This window comes from Sinohyriopsis cumingii, chromosome 3 (assembly GCF_028554795.1).
Source record: "Sinohyriopsis cumingii isolate HCF-2022 chromosome 3, ASM2855479v2, whole genome shotgun sequence".
NCBI classification, from domain to species: Eukaryota; Metazoa; Mollusca; class Bivalvia; order Unionida; family Unionidae; genus Sinohyriopsis; species Sinohyriopsis cumingii.
In genome coordinates, this window is record NC_142963.1 from 127,429,788 (window position 1) to 127,452,098 (window position 22,311).

Below are 22,311 nucleotides of genomic sequence, written 5' to 3' on the forward strand. Positions count from 1 at the left end.
GATTACACAGTTCACCTCTGTGAAACTTTCAGTAGCCGCCAGCATGTATATAATAATTATCATGCAGAAAATAAATTCAGACAACAGTGATCTTGACCTATGAAATGTTGGTCCCTGTCATAGTGCATAAATGACATACAACTAAAAAGTCAAGAGTATTTATTATGCTATCAAAGCATCATTACACAAACAAAATTATTTTCTGGTTTTTATCAACTGTACAAAGAACAATTTATGTGAAGTTGATAAAAGCCAGGGAATAATTTATTTTTAAATGTTAGTGTTCTTATAATCAGCTTCAAAAGGTTTAATTAGTGTCCATTCCAAGAAGTCTGAGATTTCTGTTTGGGGTGAGGCCACAGATTTTGTGTAGCCTTGGAGTGGCAGCCAGTATGCTGGCTATTATAAGCAAAGTTCATGCATCAGTGGTTAACTCTGATTAGCCACTACAGCTGAGGCCTTACATGAAATGCATGCAGTCATCTAGTTCAATTCCTACAGCTGAGGCCTTACATGAAATGCACGCAGTCCTCTCATTCAATTCCTACAGCTGAGGCCTTACATGAATTGCATGCAGTCCTCTCGTTCAATTCCTACAGCTGAGGCCTTACATGAAATGCATGCAATCCTCTCATTCAATTCCTACAGCTGAGGCCTTACATGAAATGCATGCAGTCCTCTCATTCAATTCCTACAGCTAAGGCCTAACATGAAATGCATGCAGTCCTCTCGTTCAATTCCTACAGCTGAGGCCTTACATGAAATGCATGCGGTCCTCTCATTCAATTCCTACTTATTCATATGTAAAATAGAGTTAACCCAAGGAGTGTATTACATCACAATATACAATGTAAAGCCCTAATATGGAAAATTTACAACTGAATAAAGATATATATTCCTACTTTCAAATGCACTGCTGAGAAATGGTAAAATAGAAATATACAGTGGAATGATCTTCTTCAGTCGCAAGGTGTTGTTGTTGTTGTTGTGGGGTTTAACGCCATTTTTCACCACATGATAGGCTATACATGGTGGCCAGTATTAATGGTGGAAGAAGAACCTGGGTAAACCCTGGAAAGAACCACTGACCCACGAGAAGCTACCGGCAAGCTTTCTCACATACCCACACTGGATGAATCCGAGATTCGAACCGATGCAGACAGAGGTGAGATGGCAGTGATCTGTAATGAAGAGCGCTATAGACCTCTATATTAAACACAAAATTTCAACAAAGACAAAGGAGAATAAAATATAGGTCATAATTATCTCTTTTAGCAATTTTGGTGAAAAACATTTCAAGATGCATAGCTGCTCACTGAGCTTCACTATTCTAGATAGGAGAGGATGCACACTGCATGCCAAAATGCATGTTGTCATGAGCTAAATGGAAGAATTTAACTAAAGCCAGTAAAAAATTAAATACAGCTCAGTGAGCTTCTTCTGCCCTATGAATGTGGTACTAACTTATCACCATGAACAGTACCTAGAAAATGAACAAATATAAAATTCAACCCATCACTAAATTCAAGTTACTGGTCAAAATGACCTACATCTGCAATAAGCAATGCTCACCAAAATACATCTCCTAACCAGACCTCATGATCTGAGATAGGACAGTATGTATAGAGATGCAAAATACCCGTGGTCATGTGCTATTAATGCTAAACCTTAATTTAACCCAGTGTAATTTAAAAATGTAGGTCACAGTTATTTTCTTTTGCTGCAATGGTGTGGTACTAATAGAGATGCATACAATCATTAAGCAGGAACAGTGCTTGAGAAATAAACTATAAACAAAATAAGTCTGTAAAGCTAAAGTTAACTATTCTTTTTAAGAAGGTATAGTACTCATCAAAGTGCATCCTCTCAGAAAATGTCATGGGGCCAGGTTTAACAGTACATACATAGGACACAAACATAAGTAACATGAATAGTACATGATACACCTGTCATGTGTTACAATTGTTTTTTTGGGCGGTGGTGTTTTTTTTTAAACCTTTGCTCCTGGTATACAGTCTTGAACTAAACTAAATGTGCGGAAACCATTATTTTCTTATTAAACTTGCCCCTATATCAACAGACTTCAGTAGGTCATGGGTTCAAACCCTGGCCTAGTCAAACCAAAGGCTTATAAAAATGGTACTAGCAGCTGCCTCGCTAGGTGTTCAGCATTAAGAGGTTAGTGATAGGACTAGTTGATCAGTGTCAGGATAATGTGACTGAGCAGGAAATCATGCTACATATCTGCAGCATGATGCCCCAGTGCTAGAGATCACTAAACTGCCACACTGCAGACATTGTAGTGATATGACTGAATTTTTTTAAAAGCTACGTTAAAAATCCTAATCACACACACACATTTGGTTGAAAACTTGAATTATTGTGCAAAAATCATTTTACTTCTTTCAATCAACATTGCCTGGAACACAATTCATTGTAAATCAATGTATTTGTCTACTATTCACCCAATGAACACAATTTATTGTAAATCAATGTGTCTACTATTCAACCAATGAGCACAATTTATTGTAAATCAATGAACTTTTCTGCTATTCCAACAATGAACACAAGTAATCGTAGATTAGTGTATTTGCTTGCTATTCAACCAATCAGCATAATTCATTATAAATCAGTGTATTTATTTGCAATTCAACCAATGACCACAATTTATTGTAAATAGTGCATTTCTTTACTATTTAATTTGTTGTTATGTTTACAAGTATTCTTGTTTATTTGCAGCTTCTTCACTAAACTGCCATTTCACACCTTTTTAAAAACAAATCTACATTTCATGCTTTTTAAATCTTTCTTTGTCTGTTTGCCTGTATGTTAGCTTTGTGGGTTTTTAAAAAAGAAGAAATACAGTCAGAACAGGATAAAAATTTAGTTTTGGAGGGGGGCTAATGATGTAATACTTACCTGTTGCTACCGCACAGCTGGTACTCTTCCAGGAGCAAAATACCCCAATCAAGCAACAAAAAGTTTGTCATTCCAATAAGATTAATCAGAAGATTCCAGAGCAGGCTGAACAAGGCTGCTGAAAACAAGGCATGTGAGGCTATGGTTACTAGAGACCTAGCCTTTTGCTCTAAGGATTCCAATGTTTCTACAGAAAGGCAAGCACAGGTCCATTTAGAATTACTCATTTAAACCACTTTAGTATCAAAGTGGGTGGTTTAGTGGGTCAGGAAGGGGTATCAACCAAACAGCTAGAAGTACTACCAAGAGTCGCAATGTAGAATGAAGAATAGACCACCCCTTACATTTGGCATTGTCAACCTATTTATCAAAGAGCCAGCATTCCTCTTCCTCCCCTGCCTCCTTGATGGGTTGGTTGAGATGGGGCAGGGGACCTGCAAGGAGGGGTTACCACATCTGTCTGTTCTGTATCAAACTCGTGCGCATCAACAAGGACAGAAAAGGAAATCTTCCTTCTGCTCTCTTCTGGAGGTCTGATAATGAGACCCAATGACTCTCTGTTGCACTGGAGACCTGTGCAGAGAAGGAACTTGAATCAGTAACTATTCTCACAGAGCTAATGCACATTTTTAGCAGTGACCTCAGGAGGTGAGTTACAGTGACTCTACATCCACCTAGAGCATTCTGGGGAAGGTCTATCTCTCTCCCTCATTTTAGACCAAGCCTTGTGAGATAATGTAAGGCTGCAGCTCACCACCACAACCTCACTACCATGTGACCAAGATGTGTCAGTCAATGGCTGCATTTAGAAATGGGCCAATCCCTTCCCTGTGGTAGAAGACTCCACATCCAATAGGGATATGGAGAGTTAATAGGGAAGAGCAGATGCTGATCCTATCCCATGCCCTAATCTGGCATCTATAAGCCAATTCCCAGTCCCCCACAAGATGAAATGGCAATCTTGAGATGGGAGGGGACTCTGCCCAATCTCTGCCATATCAAAGGGGCTCTAAAGATTCATGCCCAATGCCCTGTACACAGTACCTGGTCACCAGGCAAGGACTCATCAGGTGGCTCTAAACTGTAGGAAGACCCTTCTCAAGACTTAGATCTGACCTTTCCATTTACCAGTGGGTTCAATCTCGATGCAGACAACAGGCCATGGAGACTGAAAGGGTGCTGCTCTTACCTAACAGGAGGGGAACGGGGAGGGTACGACTCACTTTCAGCTCTAAACAAGCTGTGGGGCTGTAGAGGGTGCTGGTCTGCCCTCAGAAGACAACGTGAAATCCATTTTCCTCACTTTACATGTGCATCTAATCTTGGTAAGATCCTACATCTCATCTGACCAAAGACAAAAGAAGTGACAATCATCAGTCCATTCACATCATGTTGAAGATAAACATGCTGTGTTTGTGTCCCAGAGGAATTTCCTGTGACCACACTTACCCAAACCTTGCCTAGACACTGTAGCTTTCATATGCTGAAAATCTGAAACGAATATTTTTTTCTTTCAAACTGTATGCATAAACAGGATACACAAGGAAATGCATGGTTTAAGTCTACAGTAATAAAAAGCAAACTTAGTGAAAATTAAACTTGCTTGGGTTGATTTCACAAGGTTATTAAATAAAAAGGAAGCAACACAAAGCTCAGAACATAAAGTTGTAAAATATACAAGTTAGCCTGACTTAAAGAAGTAATGCAATGTAATATTGAACCAAAAAAAACAGTAGGTCAATAAGAAAAATAGTTAAGGAAGGCTATTCGAACCTAAAGGATTAAGGATCTGAGTTTGATAACTTACTACTAGATAAATGAACCAAAAGTTGTGTGCGACTTGCTTACCACAGATAAATATAGCATAATTGATGATAATGGCCAGGCGAATTAAATGATTCGCAAGGAACAATAAAATAGAGAAATGCTAGTCTAAAGACAGTAATTATGCAAAGATCCCAAAATACACATCCTTTGCTTATACAATTTAGGGCAGAACACAATTTTTTCCTTAAACACTAATACCCTTTGAAGTGGTAAAAGGAGTCAAACAAAATACCAAGCCATACACCATATGTACTGAACAAATGCTAAAAACTCTCAAGAGCTGAATTAGAAAAGAATGAAGCTCAGTCAGGGTATAACCCTAATGTTTGCTAATAATACAGCACACAAAACAGAAAGTTATACACTCATTAACCCATGAAGCAGTAGCTATGTATTCTTGGTGTAAATGATGTTGAACATTCATGCAGGGACAGTGTATAATGGATGTCCTGCAGAGCATTCATGTATTTTGGAATCTTCTCGTTCACCCTAATGAGAGGATGAAATTGAAATTTTTGTTATTCAGTTGATGTAATTTCCTCCTGGAAAAGAACCAGCTATGCAATAGTAACAGGTATGGTAGTAATGATATAAAATGTTCAAACTTTACAAATGCAAAAGAAATATATTCTCTACTAACCATCAGAGTCCATCACATCAAAAACTTCAACTCCTTCAGCCCACACATCAGGTGTAGGACTGTGTTTCTGTAACAGTAATATAAAAAAAACAGCAATAAAAAGAACAACAATGGTATTAAACTTCTTCTAATTTGTTGGGCCATAAGCATATGCATATAATTTTTGTAAATGTACAATCAGAAAACCTATTCCATATCTTGCCACCAACTTCTGATGCTTTTAAATTCAGAATAAATTATTGGAAATTTTCCTCATCTCCTTACAATTGTTCTTGGCAAACAAGCCATGGCCATTATGGGGATGCAAATCCACCAGCATGCTTACCAGGTATCCTGACATTAATTTTGGGGGAATATAGGCAGCCTATCATAAAAGAAAAACTTCTAAACAATCATACTGCATAATTTAACTCAACCATTTTGCACGCAATTAAACTTTTAAAGCAAAAGACAATACTAATAACTGACCTGTGTGATCATGTTATTTAAAGAAGAATCCAAACATGCAAATATTGGTGTGAATCAGTTTTATTTAGGCATTCAGCATCTACCTGATGCTGCAGGTATCTAGTTCATTATGATTACCACAGGTTTCAAATGACAATCTAATCAGAGTCAAAGCCGATTATAAAAAAAACAAAATGTGTTCAAATATTTGCCAATGAAATTTTTTTTTGTTTTAGCTGATCAGATTTTCTTAACTTTCATTTAAAGAAAGAACAAGTGTAGGTGGAGGAAAATTAATTTATTAGAACATTGGCAAGAAAAAAGCCTGATTTACATCTATTCTGAAGCATTTTTGCAAGTTCATAAGCTGGATTTAAATGGACTCAGAATAAGCCATAATTACACAAACAATTAAATCACAAGCTACATTAAACAGAGTTTTATTCTGAGATTAAGAAAGTCCCAGTTTTTGGCAGTCTTCACCATAAGAATTGATCCTCAAACAGACAACATGCTTGTCAAAAGGTGAAATTTGGTAACAGTGGAGAGCGACCTATCAACCTCAACCTGTACACCTGTCAGTAACAATGCCAACAAGAATAAATAGTGTATCCCATTTGTTTCAATTCCCGAAGCTTGAATTTCATCAATATTTTTTTTATTTCAAGCCAAACCAATAATTATAAACATAATTTTCCCCATGAATTATTGGCATCTTTCTGTCATCTTCATCTGTCACCATTACAATACATTTTTGACACATGTAGATCAAAAAATAACACATCACAAATGGTTTTCTCTACACAGAAGCTTGCATCCAGGTTGTTTATACTGATAAATATAAAATCCGATCTTTCTCAATCTAGGCATTGAAAATCAAAATCAGAAAATTAAGTGAGTCCTTTTAAAGTTCTTATTTAAAATGGGATACATTGTGTTTCAACTAAATGTATGATCTCAGTCAACAGCTGGCATCTCAATACTTTGACTGCATAATACTTTGCTTATTTGCAGTCAATTGCCATCTGCTGTATTTACATTGTTTGCAGTCAATTGCCAATTTCTGTATTTACAATGCAGTCAGTTGCCATTTGCTGTATTTACATTGTTTTGCAGTCATATGCCATTTGCTGTATTTACACTGTTTGCAGTCAATTGCCATATTTTTTGTATTTACACTGTTTGCAGTCAGCTGCCATTTTCTGTATTAACCATGTTTGCAGTCAATTGCCATTTCTTGTATTTACATTATTTGCAGTCAGTTGCCATTCTCTGTATTTACACTGTCAGCAGTCAATTACCATTTGCTGTGTCTGCATTAATTGTCTTAATCTATATGGTACCTTTCTTCTCAAATTAAATCCTTCTTACCGTAAAGGAAATTCCAAACAACCTGTTGCAAAGCTTAAACAACCCATCAAGGACTTTATTCATAGGGAAATAGGCTGCTACATCTGAATGATCTATTCTGCAAAAGACACAAAAACACAAGATTAGATACATCAGAGATGTCAGCAAATGACTATACATATCAAGAATCCTTTCAGGTTTTCTGAACAAAGCAGCTCATAAAGAATGGATAATGAATGCATTCAATGAATCAAAGTGCATCTTGTGGGCAGATAAATTCATCTATAAAGTGAAAATTATAATCAGGTAAAAATAAAGATATATATATATATATATATATATATATATATATATATATATATATATATATATATATATATATATATATATATATGTATGTATTATAGTCAAAAAGAATTATAATCAGGTGAAAATAAAGATATATACATGTATACAGTCAGAAAGAATTATAATCAGGTGAAAATAAACATATATACATGTATAGTCAGTAAGAATTATAATCAGGTGAAAATAAACATATATATGTGCATAGTCAGTAAGAATAATAATCAGGTCAAAATAAAGATATATACACGATTAGTCAGAAAGAATTATAATCAGGTTAGAATAAAAATACATACATGTACACAGTCAGTAAGAAATATAATCAAGTGAGAATAAATGGTGCATCCATTCCTCCAATTCTGAACTCCAGAATTCTGTCAACGTATTTGGCCAAAACAATAACCATGACCATTACTTTTCTTCATGAATTATCAGCATCTTTATTTTCTCTTAATTCTGCCACCATTTTCACCTTATTACAGTCAAAGGGATTGCTCAGGGTTTTTTTGCTATTTAATTCCTGATCTTTTTAACTCTGAGAAGCTATATGCTATGCATCATACTGGAACTTAAGTATTTTTCTTCCTACTCGTGTCCTCGTGGAAAACTAAGCTGTGGTCATTCTTAAGTAATATCTGTTACTCTATTTTAAAGCTGCAGCTTCCAAACAATTTGTTCAAACTGAAACAGCCTCTTTTGTGCTGAATCATGAAGAAAATAATGTTTAAAAAAACATACTGAACCAAAATTAATTGTGTAAATTACAATTTACCCACTGTTCCTGATAAATTTATTGACAGATTGCACACTTGTGGTTCTCGGTCTATCTTGTTCCTTCAATATATTTTCAAGTGAACATCAATCATTTATATTTGGGTCTAAGCTACCTTGAGCCTGATGTGCAGCATACACAGGTAAGTTCAATGTCAATATTCTATACTATTTATTTTACCTGTAAAGATGTTCATTCTGATTCATGCCATAATAGGCCACATCCCACATCTGAATGTCTTCGGGCAAGCCAGCATCTCTTGCAAAATCATTCAGGCTGGCCAACTCCTCCTGAGCTATTGGGTAGAGAGCCAATCTCAATCTAAAAATGAGAGATGTAGGTCATACTCATGACATAAAAACAATCAGAAAAGAGAAATATGCACTATACCTCATGAACATTCTGTGATTAACAGAATGCGATTAATGTGTCAACTATTATAATTTAATTCAGGAACTCAAATGACAAACATTATCAGTTATCATAATCTAATTCAAGGAACTCATATGATTCAAATTCATAATGACGTAAATAGTTTAAAAGAATGTGCGTTTTGAGTGGACATAATTCACCTTTGAATTCATTTACTTTTGTGGCCACTAACTTTTGTGGTTTTCCAAACACACTGTTTGGTACTAAACTTCCTGGAATGGGGAAATGGTCCTGTTCCTTTCACAGAAGGATCATTGTTTACTGGATCTATTGTTTGTAGCAACCACAAAATACACTAAAATTGACCTGATGACAAAATAGTTAATCACAGTAATATATTTTCAATGAATGTTTGTTTTGAGCTACATGTTTGTCTATGTGACACAAGTCATCTCAAACAATTGCTTTTTTTTGGTGCATGATGAGGTTTATTATCATTAAAAAATCTTCAAAATATCACATTTTTTGTTGCATAATTACTTAAGACAAGACAACTAAGAAACTATCTGATTTGCCTATGTTGCATGTAAACTATGAATTGCTTGCCTATGTTGCATCTAAACTATGATTTGGTTACTTATGTTGGATGTAAACGATGATCTGCTTGCCTATGTTGGATGTCAACTATGACTTGCTTGCCTATGTTGGATGTAAACTATGATTTGCTTGCCTATGTTGGATGTAAACTATGATTTGCTTGCTTGTGTTGGATGTAAACTATGATTTATTTGCCTATGTCAGATGTTCAACTATGATTTGCTTTGCCTATGTTGGATGTAAACTATGATTTGCTTGCCTATGTTGGATGTAAACTATGATTTATTTGCCTATGTTAGATGTCAACTATGATTTATTTGCCTATGTTAGATGTCAACTATGATTTGCTTGCTTGTGTTGGATGTAAACTATGATTTGCTTGCCTATGTTAGATGTCAACTATGATCTGCTTGCCTCTGGTGGATGTAAACTACGATTTACTTGCCTATGTTAGATGTCAACTATGATTTGCTTGCCTATGTTGGATGTAAACTATGATTTGCTTGCTTGTGTTGGATGTAAACTATGATTTGCTTGCCTCTGGTGGATGTAAACTATGATTTACTTGCTTATGTTAATGTCAACTATGATCTGCTTGCCTATGTTAGATGTCAACTATGATTTGCTTGCCTATGTTCGATGTCAACTATGATTTGTTTGCCTATGTTGTATGTCAACTATGATTTGTTTGCCTATTTTTGGATGTAAACTATGATTTACTTGCATATGTTGGATGTCAACTATGATTTGTTTGCCTATGTTGGATGTAAGCTACGATTTACTTGCCTAAGTTGGATGTAAACTACGATTTACATGCCTATGTTGTATGTCAACTATGATTTGTTTGCCTATTTTTGGATGTAAACTAAGATTTACTTGCCTATGTTGGATGTCAACTATGATTTGTTTGCCTATGTTGGATGTCAACTATCATTTGCTTGCCTATGTTCAATGTCAACTATGATCTGTTTGCCTATGTTGTATGTCAACTATGATTTGTTTGCCTATTTTAGATGTAAACTATAATTTACTTGCCAATATTGGATGTAAACTATGATTTGCTTGCCTCCGGTGGATGTAAACTATGATTTGCTGCCTATTTTGGATGTTAACTACGATTTACTTGCCTATGTTGGATGTAAACTATGATTTTTTTGCCTACACTGGATGTCAACTATGATTTGCTTGCCTATGTTGGATGTCAACTATGATTTGCTTCCCTATGTTGGATGTCAACTATGATTTGTTTGCCTATGTTGGATGTCAATTATCATTTGCTTGCCTATGGTGGATGTAAACTATGATTTGCTTGCCTCCGGTGGATGTAAACTATGATTTGCTTGCCTCCGGTGGATGTAAACTATGATTTGCTTGCCTCCGGTGGATGTAAACTATGATTTGTTTGCCTATATTGGATGTAAACTATGATTTACTTGTCTCCGGTGGATGTAAACTATGATTTGTTTGCCTATGTTGGATGTAAACTATGTTTTGTTTGCCTATATTGGATGTAAACTATGATTTGCTTGCCTCCTGTGGATGTAAACTATGATTTGTTTGCCTATATTGGATGTAAACTATGATTTACTTGTCTCCGGTGGATGTAAACTATGATTTACTTGCCTATGTTGGATGTAAACTATGATTTGCTTGCCTCTATTGGATGTCAACTATGATATGCTTGCCTAAGTAGGATGTAAACTATGATTTGCTTGCCTATGTTGGATGTAAACTATGATTTGCTTGCCTCTGGTGGATGTAAACTATGATTTGCTTGCTTATGTTGAATGTCAACTATGATTTGCTTGCTTATGTTGGATGTAAACTATGATTTACTTGCCTCTGGTGGATGTAAACTGTTGTTTACTTGGCTCAGGTGGATGTAAACTATGATTTGCTTGCCTATGTTCGATGTAAACTATGATTTGCTTGCCTCTGGTGGATGTAAACTTTGATTTCTTTGCCTCTGGTGGATGTAAACTATGATTTACTTGCCTCTGGTGGATGTAAACTATGATTTGCTTGCCTGTATTGGATGTAAACTTTGATTTACTTGCCTAAGTTGAATGTAAACTATGATTTGCTTGCCTATGTTTGATGTAAACTATGATTTGCTTGCCTATGTTGGAAGTCAACTATGATTTGCTTGCCTAAGTTGGATGTAAACTATGATTTACATGCCTATGTTGGATGTAAACTATGATTTGCTTGCCTATGTTGGATGTCAACTATGATTTACATGCCTATGTTGAATGTAAACTATGATTTGCTTGCCTATGTTGGATGTAAACTATGATTTGCTTGCCTATGTTGGATGTCAACTATGATTATCTTCCATATGTTGGATGTAAACTATGATTTACATGCCTATGTTCGATGTAAACTATGATTTGCTTGCCTAAGTTGGATGTAAACTATGATTTACATGCCTATGTTGAATGTAAACTATGATTCACATGCCTACATTGCTTGCCTCCGGTGGATGTAAACTATGATTTGCTTGCCTATGTTGGATGTAAACTATGATTTACATGCCTATGTTGAATGTAAACTATGATTTTCTTGCCTATGTTGAATGTAAACTATGATTTGCTTGCCTATGTTGGATGTAATCTATGATTTACTTGCCTATGTTGAATGTAAACTATGATTTACTTGCCTATGTTGGATGTAAGCTATGATTTACATGCCTAAGTTGGATGTAAACTATGATTTGCTTGCCTATGTTGGATGTAATCTATGATTTACTTGCCTATGTTGAATGTAAACTATGATTTACTTGCCTATGTTGGATGTAAGCTATGATTTGCATGCCTAAGTTGGATGTAAACTATGATTTACATGCCTATATCAGATGTAAACTATGATTTTCTTGCCTATGTTGGATGTCAACTATGATTATCTTCCATATGTTGGATGTAAACTATGATTTACATGCCTATGTTCGATGTAAACTATGATTTGCTTGCCTAAGTTGGATGTAAACTATGATTTTCTTGCCTATGTTGAATGTAAACTATGATCTGCTTGCCTATGTTGGATGTAATCTATGATTTACTTGCCTATGTTGAATGTAAACTATGATTTACATGCCTACATTGGATGTAAACTATGATTTACATGCCTACATTGGATGTAAACTATGACTTTCTTGCCTATGTTGGATGTAAACTATGATTTACTTGCCTAAGTTGGATGTAAACTATGATATTTACATGCCTTTGTTGGATGTAAACTATGATTTGCTTACCTAAGTTGATGTAAACTATGATTTGCTAGCCTACATTGGATGTAAACTATGATTTACTTGCCTATATTGCATGTAAACTATGATTTGGCTGCATATGTTGGATGTAATCTATGATTTGCTTGCCTACATTGGATGTAATCTATGATTTGCTTGCCTACATTGGATGTAAACTATGATTTGCTTGCCTATGTTGGATGTAAACTATGATTTGCATGCCTATGTTGGATGTAAGCTATGATTTACATGCCTATATTGGATGTAAACTATGATATTTACATGCTTTGTTGGATGTAAACTATGATTTGCTTGCCTAAGTTGGATGTAAACTATGATTTGCTTGCCTACATTGGATGTAAAATATGATATTTACATGCTTTTTTGGATGTAAACTATGATTTGCTTGCCTAAGTTGGATGTAAACTATGATTTGCTAGCCTACATTGGATGTAAACTATGATTTACTTGCCTATATTGCATGTAAACTATGATTTGGCTGCATATGTTGGATATAATCTTTGATTTGCTTGCCTACATTGGATGTAATCTATGATTTGCTTGCCTACATTGGATGTAAACTATGACTTACATGCCTATGTTGAATGTAAACTATGATTTGCTTGCCTATGTTGAATGTAAGCTATCAATGATTTACATTCCTACATTGGATATAAACTATGATTTGCTTGCCTATGTTGGAGGTAAACTATGATTTACTTGCCTATATTGGATGTAAGCTATGAATGATTTGCTTGCCTCCGTTGGATGTAAACTATGAGTGATTGACTTGTCTACATTGCATGTAAACCATGAGTGATTGACTTGTCTACACTGGATGTAAACTATGAGTGATTGACTTGTCTACATTGGACATCAACTTTGATTTTCTTGCCTATAGTGAATGTAAACTATGATTTGCTTGTCTATGTTGAATGTAAACAATGAGTGATTGACTTGTCTACATTGGATGTAAACTATGAATGATTGACTTGTCTACATTGGATATAAACTATGCGTGAATGACTTGTCTACATTGGATGTAAACTATGAGTGATTGACTTGTCTACACTGGATGTAAACTATGAGTGACTGACTTGTCTACATTGGATGTAAACTATGAGTGACTGACTTGTCTACATTGGATGTAAACTATGAGTGACTGACTTGTCTATATTGGATGTAAACTATGAGTGATTGACTTGTCTACATTGGATGTAAACTATGAGTGATTGACTTGTCTACATTGGATGTAAACCATGAGTGACTGACTTGTCTACATTGGATGTAAACCATGAGTGACTGACTTGTCTACATTGGAGGTAAACAATGATTTCCTTGCCTATGTTGAATGTAAACTATGATTTGCTTGTCTATGCTGGAAGTTAACTATGAGTGATTTACTTGTCTGCATGATATGTCAACTATGATTTTCTTGCCTATGTTGAATATAAACTATAACTGACTTGTCTACATTGGATGTAAACTATACTTTGCTTGCCTATGTTGCATGTAAGCTATGATTTTCTTGCCTGTGTTGTAGTTGTACCTTAAAGATCCTTTTAAATGTAAGCATCATAAATGCCATGTATACTCTTGTAATTAAACATACAAGGTGTCAATCTACCATAACAGCTATTACCACAAGCATTTCTCTGAGAACCAAATTAAGTGCTGACCATGTTTTGATATTTGACAAGCAGAAGCATTTGTTGTATTGTTGCAATGAATTAAAAGCTAGCCTCCTTTGTATTATCACAATAATTACATTTTTTTAATCAAATAATGGAGTCGGAATAAATTTTAAAAAGTTAAAAGTTATACAAGTCCTACAGGCTTAAGATAAAGCTGCCCCTGTCGTATGTCGAGTGAACTCATTTCAGTTGATCAATTGAACACTGTTATAAATGTTATTCTGTATGTAATCTAATTAAACTACATTAAATTAACCTACTCAGCCATAACTGTGATCAAAGATAACAAGGCAAACAAACAAAATGAATACTTCATAAAATAAAGAGGTTTGTTTCACAGATACGGACTATTGGGTGGAAAAAGAGATTGAGAATTCCTGAATTTGGACTTAGAGGTATCCTCAAGGATGATAAGAAGTTTCACTACTTGTAATAAAATCAGAGCATCAATATTTTACTAACTAAACAATACAAAAAATTGATTTTCAATGTAGATAATTGTCTCATGAGATAAATGTTGCTTGTTTTTAAAGAAAAGGAATCTTGTCTAGTGGTGTATCAACAGTTAGTCAGTATCCCTGCTTTGCACACTACTTGTTTTGCACAACACTACTAAATACCACTCCGGAAACAAGACTAATCAACAAAACAAAAAGCAGTGACATAAAACACAGATGTTTTGCATACACATGTTGGTTGCTGAAACCAGATGGAATAATTCTGAAAACAAATGTAATTTATACAGATTAATGAATATTTTATTTTCAGCTGAAAAATCGCTTTATAGACAATTATTATTGACACAATTAAAAAGTGAGGATTCGGTCACTAAACAGCCCAGTTCCTACCACCACCACCCACCCCTCGGTTTTCTAGATGTCCAGCAGATTTTTTTAGGTTCCTCAGTTACTTGCACCCTCACTTGTAAAGTAGGTTATGTTTTGGACCCTGTTGTTCATGTGTTATCAAGGAAGAGGTGTAACTACAATAGGGAGTCCAATGGTTTTGTGCAATATTATTTTAATTTCAGGATAATTTCTAACAGAAGATGGCATATGCTGTATGAATAGACCCAATCTTGTCAAGTAACTGGGTGATTTCCTTAAAGACATTATGGCTACAATTGGAATTAGTTTATCATAACGAAGATTTCTTATAGTTGTATGGGTTAATTTGTCAAACTAAAGCATAGTACCAGTTTGTAATTATTTGACTTAATGGGACTGAAAAGAATAAGTATGGCAACCATGAGTTTCATTATGTTAGCAAAAAGAAAGCACAGAGACTTACGATTCAAGCATGTTGACCACATTATCCACTGATCCTGCCATCTTGGTTTCCATGGACATCTGTGCAAAGTTCTCATAGCCAAGCATTCTAGCAATCTGCATTCTGGAAAATTATTTGAACAACATAAATTATTTCCTTTTCACTCATCTCCTAGACTACATAATAAGCAATGGAAAGGTGTAGTGGGTATCTTCAGAACCAAAATCCATGCATTTTCCATTTTCTGCAGGGGAGTCATGAGAAGACCATATAAAGTATGCAGAAAAGCTGCCATCTACTGCACTATTAAAGACTAAATCTCCACTATACAGGGCATCAGACTGTAACAAACTTTCTGACTGAACCTCAGAGCTAATCCACTGAAACCTATTTCACAGGATGGACTCCACAGTTTATACAGGGGTACCATTAATAAAAAGGAATTAAAATCATACTGAAAGAGAAATAGAAAATAGCAAATTGTTAAGTAAATTAGGTTTCTCTGAGAATATTTACCCAATCACATTACATTAGTAATACTAGCCTTCTACATCACGAATCTAGCCCTACTAATGAACAAAAAGGACTTATAATTTCTATTTTTAGATGGACCAAGGACAGTAGCTCTTGCCCATTACCTCCCCTTAATACCACATTTTGTCACCAGTTTTTAGTTGAGCAAGACGCTAACAAAGATGCTCATATGGCGGGGTGGTTGGGAGGGTTTTAGGTAATGTGATTGGGTAAGTATTTTCGGAGAAACACAATTTGCTTAAAAAGTTTCTTTCTCCTTCAAATACATTCCCCAATCACATTACATTAGGAGAATAATTAAGACGAGGAGGAGGGGATGCTGAGCATTCCACCTCTACCTGAGGTATCCTTCTGGGTATGAGTGGCTGGATTCCTCATATGAAAGATAACACATTCTCCTAATGGCACAAACACAGCCCAGGATCTCTTGACCTGGAACTCATATATGGTTGACAGACATGATTAAAGTCTTCCATAAAAAAAAGCTCAAAAAAATGTTAAGGGGGGTTTGGGGGTCCTCCCCCAATGGGGTTTTGAGATGCAGTGCCCCCCAGCCAGGAGTCCAGTAGGCCAAAGGCCCCTAGCCAAAAATGCATTTTAAAATCATAAAAACTGCTCCTGATGCAACTTATGATCATAAAACAAACCAAAATAATCATTTGAAAAACTAATAAACTTACCAAAAATGTTCAACTTTACTTCAATAATTTCACAATATTTAAAGTCACATGAATTTGTTCTCCAATACTATTGATACTGAAGTTATTTCATGTGCATGTCAGTGTTCATATCATAATTAAGTCACAATAATTTGTCAAATTTTGCATCAAATATATTATACCTCTCTCTTTTCATAACAAATCTGTAAAATAAACACCCAAGTACATCAACTACATACAAATAATCCCATACATTCACTTGTCTTTATCGCCAATGGACACAACCTGTCAAGCTCATTTTGTGGCTTTGGCAAAGATTTCTTTAGCTTTTCTTTTTGTCATCACTGACATTTTTGGCTCAATGTGCAATCGTTTCTTTTCCTTCTCAATGACAGCCATTTTCCTTTCACATTGGTGCTTGTATTGGCAACATGCCATGTGCATATTCTGACAGAGGGCTACTTCTGTTCTCTCATGCAAGAAATCTTTCTTCTTATAGTAATTAACTGAACTTTTTCCAGATGCCTTCTGAGCTTTGATTTTTCCTTATGCAGCTTCTGTTGTAGGTGCTGTTACAAACTCTTCCAACTACAATTACATTCATTCAGATCTTTCTTACAGAGGTCACAAAATGCCAGTCCTCTAGCATTCAGTTTTCTTATAAACTGACCAACAAAGTTTCCGTCTACTTTTCACTCCAGCCATTCCCATTTCCATATGTTTTGTAAACCTTTATCTAAACTTTCTGTGTCCCGCTCTCTCTCAACAACTCGGGATGCCATGTTTTGCAAGTATGCTACTTCTTTCCATTACCATCAGTTTCCATTACACGAAGATTCATTGGATGAATTGAAACCTTTGACCAATCAGAATACTCTTTATGAGAGTCGTGTGTTAACTAATATATGGAACAAATAATTTACAAGGGTCATTGCAGAATGGGATCAGACAGACCATTTTTTAAAAACCGGAATGCAGATGATATAAAAAATGGACTATATAAAGAAAAATCTGATTCAAGTCAGGACCAATGCAGAATTCCACTTTAAAATAGAGAAAAATCATGTCTGGGTTGAGAAGAGGAAGATGAGATCTTCTCACCAATAAAATATTTTCACTGGTGAATCAGGCGAAGCTAACAGGATGGTTGATTGATCTAGTTGGGTCTTGTGGCCATCTGTGCTGCTGCCACCAGCCCAACCAGATCCAAGTTTGTCTCTGCAATGCAAAATCTCTGAGGTAAAAAGTCAAGAAGGTTGACTTCATGCCAGCCAACAGCTTCTACAATATCTTGGATCAAAACGTTACATTTGAAAGTGAGGCTCACAGAAATGGCTCTAACCTCCTGAGCTGTAATCTTCATAAGGCAACTCTGATCTAGTGAGATCTCAGAGTACGCCGAGTGTAGAAACCACTTCAGCCACAAAGCAAGGGCTTGAGGAGTGATGTCCTGTTTTTGACCTTCACTATGAGGAAGAGGCATCTGAGCACGCAACGACTTGTCTCTGTGTGCCTCAAGTAGTGCTTGAGGGAGCAGACATGGTCTTGCATGGCTACCACTCTCTACTTGTCTATGGAAGAGAGGGGATGGATGACAACTTGTTTGTTACCGATGGCTGGTAACCGGATTTTGACTATGAAGCCTGGTTGTGTTAGGAGGACTACCGAACCATTCGATCTGAACTGAAGATAGTTTGAGTTAACTGAAAGGGCATGTAGCTCACTGATAATTAATAATTAAACCATAATTCTATCAAAACTGCATGAAATATGATTAAACTAAGCATAATTATCAGAATTTCACTAATAAGAACTCCATGATGGACGGAGTAAGCGAATAAAGTCAATGGTATGCAAACTCATAATGACCATGTTATAAGTTCAATGATAGCATGGTGGGATAGTGGTCTTTCAAGAAAAAGTCCAGACAAGTGACAAATCACTCAAAAATTTGTAGAAATTGTAAAATAATGCATACAACCTGCAGTAGATCAATAAATCCGCACAATAAATCCAAAAAGAATATTGGATGGGCCCATAGGAACATAAAACACAGCTGGATTGTCGGAGGCTATTGCACTATGTGTGCCCTGCACAGCAGCGAAGCTAAAAACTGGCAACACATGTTGGTATCATGGGGAAGTAATGGGCAAGAGTTACAGCCATTTGTCTATCTATAATGACAGGATAAGACATTTTCATCTATTAGTAGGGCTGGATTCATGAGGTAGAAGGCTAATATTCTTAATGTAATGTGATTGAGGAACATATTCGAAGGAGAAATCTGGATACACCAACAGAAAACAAACAATAGTGCTTTCCCCATCCCCATGTAAATTTCAACTGAACTGCCCTCATAAATTCCAGCAATAAAATCAATGTCATACAGTCCGAAATGTTGATGCACTGTGGTATCATAACTTTATGAAAAGGTGCCATATAAAATAAACATCAGGTTTATTAGACTAAATTTTCTGAAAATGTGGTTCAGGGAGAGTGTAAAACTTATTTTAATTATGCAATATTTACCTATCACTTCTGCAAAGCTGTTGCTTGTTTATGTCAGAGAGCTTCATCTGCTTGAAAAAAAATACATCTTCTTCCAGAATGGAGAATTGTCAATAAAATATGGTCCTCTAGTGGATCTCACATTCTCATTTGCAGAACAATCATCTTTTTCATAGAATCTGATTATGCCAGGACATCTGAGAGAAGTGGAAGGAAGGCATTTGGCAGTAGCAATGGGTAAGTATTGCAAAATTAAAATCAGTTTCACCCCCCAATAATCTTTTAATATCAGTAATAAATTACCCACTGCTATTGCATAGGTGGATTGGTTAATGTGATAAACTAATCAAAAACAAAGAAAATATGAAATATACTCAACATCACAAAGCGAGATCCACTTAAAGAATGTTGGTGTCCTTCTGGACCACATGCTGTGCTGCAGCTATGGGTCCCAGAACTGCTAACAAACAGAGGTTGAGATAGAAAAATGTAATTTACAAATGCAGCTGTCAAGAAAGAATGATTTTAACAGACTAATTAGGCGGCAACAGATCAAATCTCACTGGCTTTTAGTCTCAAAAAATAAGGTTTCCATCAGTTGTTGTTGTTGTTGTTGTTGTAGGGTTTAACATCATTTTTCAGCACAATATAGGCTATACATGGTGGAGGAAGAACCAGGGAAAACCCCTGAAAGAACCAATGATCAGTTTTGGAAAAGCTGTTTACAGATTTTTCAACTTTTACTAACAGCTGCCAAATCTGAGAGCAGATCAGCATCATTTGTATAAATTTAAATGGTCTTCTTTCCAGGATATCATGTGCCAAGTCTGGTCTTGTGGCTTGTTTTTCTTAAGTTGAAAATAGCTATCAATGACAGACAATAGACGATGGACAATTGATAATGCACAAAAGATGAAGGGCCATATGATAAGTGTTTGAGGTCTAATGGCCAGGTGAGTTAAAAATCAGAGCCTCACTGAGGAAAGATACATTCATCTTCTTCATGTCATGACCAAAAAGCATCACTGATTAAAGAGTCCATCTTCATGTCATGACCAAAAAGCCTCAGTGACGAAATATATGTCCATCTTCATGCCATGACCAAAAAGCCTCAATGAGGAAAGATATGTCCATTTTCATGTCATGACCAAAAAGCCTCAATGAGGAATGGTACCTCCATCTTCATGTGATGACCAAAAAGCCTCAGTGAAGAAATATATGTCATTCTTCATGTCATGACCAAAAAGCCTCAATGAGGAAAGATACGTCCATCTTCATGTCATGACCAAAAAGCATCACTGAGAAAAGATACATCCATCTTCATGTCATGACCAAAAGCCTCAAAGAGGAAAGATATGTGTATCTTCATGTCACGACCAAAAATAATCACTGAGGAAAGATATGTCCATCTTCATGTGATGACCAAAAAGCCTGAATGAGGAAAGATACATCTATCTTCATGTCATGACCAAAAAGCCTCAATGCGGAAAAATATGTGCATCTTCATGTGATGGCTAAAAAGCCTCAGTGAGGAATGATACATGCATATTCATGTGACAATAATAAAGCCTCTGCAAACAATAAAACAATCCATCAAAAACTAAGGGACTAGTAACTGTGCAACCCAATCCTGTGCATGCACAGAAGATTTGTTTAGCATGGGCATACAAAAAATACTATCTACATGTCCCCTCACGTAAGTGGTTGGGGACACATAAAAGAGTAATTTGTTTCAGTTCTGTATATTTCTGTCACTCCATGCAAACAATAATGATTTCCAGTTCAACTCAGGTTACAATATTTTTAAAAAATGAGAGGCTTGCATAAAAATAAGTTTCACTAACCTGAAACTTCTAATATCGTCTAATGACTTCTGATTATTCAGGTACTGTGTGGCATATAAATGAGAGGATACATTATTATATGCCTGCCAAGCATTCCAACGCATATGTCTATTGCTACAGCTTTGAAGAAATGATTTATATAGTCCTTTGTCCCTTAATGTAAGATTCCATGGACCTCGGTAAGGATTACCCCTAAAATGAAAATAGATACAGATATATAATAAAACAACGTTCATGTGCATTTTTCCTTCTTGTTCTTTCTATTTTCATTGGGTTTTTCCATATAGTTTGCTTCAAGAGACAACCATCCAAGTTCAAAAGTGCTTTCTTAAATAACTAACCAATAGTTCTCCCATATTTTATGCTGACGATTCTGTACTGCAATGTCAAATTAAAATAACAGACACATTTCTCTACCAATAATAAAGAAGCTGTCATCAAGACAGTGAAAGCAAAATTTTAAAACTGTCAGTTTAATTCCATTCTTCATCCAAGTGCATTACTTAAATCAATTATAATGACATGATAGCAAATGAAAACAAGAAAGCATGTAAAAGTTTTAAAATGTACTTTTTACAGTTCAAGTTTTAAAAGATTCAGTTGTATTTGAAGTATGAGAGCATTTAATCAATGTGACAGTTTCAATGTAATTTTGATAATGTACAAAGAAACATGTACATACTGATAAAAATTCAATTATGTCATATCATGAGACAGTGCTAAGCTGTATAGTTTTATACAGCTATCTCACAAAAAATAACACAAAATGTTCAGAACAAAACCCAGATAAGAAATATCTTAGTCCCCTAAGTATTTCATTTTCAGGATTTGGCCCAAAAATTTGTATTTGGACTTGACAAAATTATTTTCACCACATGTTTGTTTGCAAAGGTATTAGCATTGTCATATACATAAAATATACACTGCAACATGTGTAAAATTGCCTTAGGGCTTCAGTAAATAGTACAATATACAAGGCAACTACTTCTCTTCCTCAACTAAGTTTGGGAGTAGACCATAGTTTTATGGTTAAAGTTGGATCCAGAACAATCAGGTTATTTTCAAAATGACAATAGAAATAAAATGTAACAAAATTCCTTATTCAAATTATAATGCATCAGTGAAATGGATCCTCTTCAGGTAGGTACTGTATATACTTGCTTATAGGATGAGTCCAACTGCAACCTGCAAAAATGCAGATCTGCCATCACAAAATGCACTGGCAAATCTGGGTATGGGCAGTTTGTTAGGAGAAATCAGTAAAGCACACAATACTGACTCTGATATGCA

The 22,311-nt window shown here is 35.5% G+C and overlaps 1 protein-coding gene across 1 annotated transcript in view; it reads right to left on the reverse strand.

Annotated features, from left to right (window-relative positions):
• The window catches only part of LOC149803809 (uncharacterized), an 83,195-nt gene that overhangs the window by 31,338 nt on the left and 29,546 nt on the right, over nucleotides 1-22,311 (reverse strand). The window contains exons 7-11 of the mRNA XM_089953620.1: nucleotides 21,022-21,213; nucleotides 15,498-15,599; nucleotides 8,481-8,621; nucleotides 7,205-7,301; nucleotides 5,387-5,453 (exon numbers count right to left, since the gene is read on the reverse strand). Of these exons, the coding sequence (XP_089809746.1) occupies nucleotides 5,387-5,453; nucleotides 7,205-7,301; nucleotides 8,481-8,621; nucleotides 15,498-15,599; nucleotides 21,022-21,213 (599 nt within the window). The remainder of the gene's footprint in view (nucleotides 1-5,386; nucleotides 5,454-7,204; nucleotides 7,302-8,480; nucleotides 8,622-15,497; nucleotides 15,600-21,021; nucleotides 21,214-22,311) is intronic.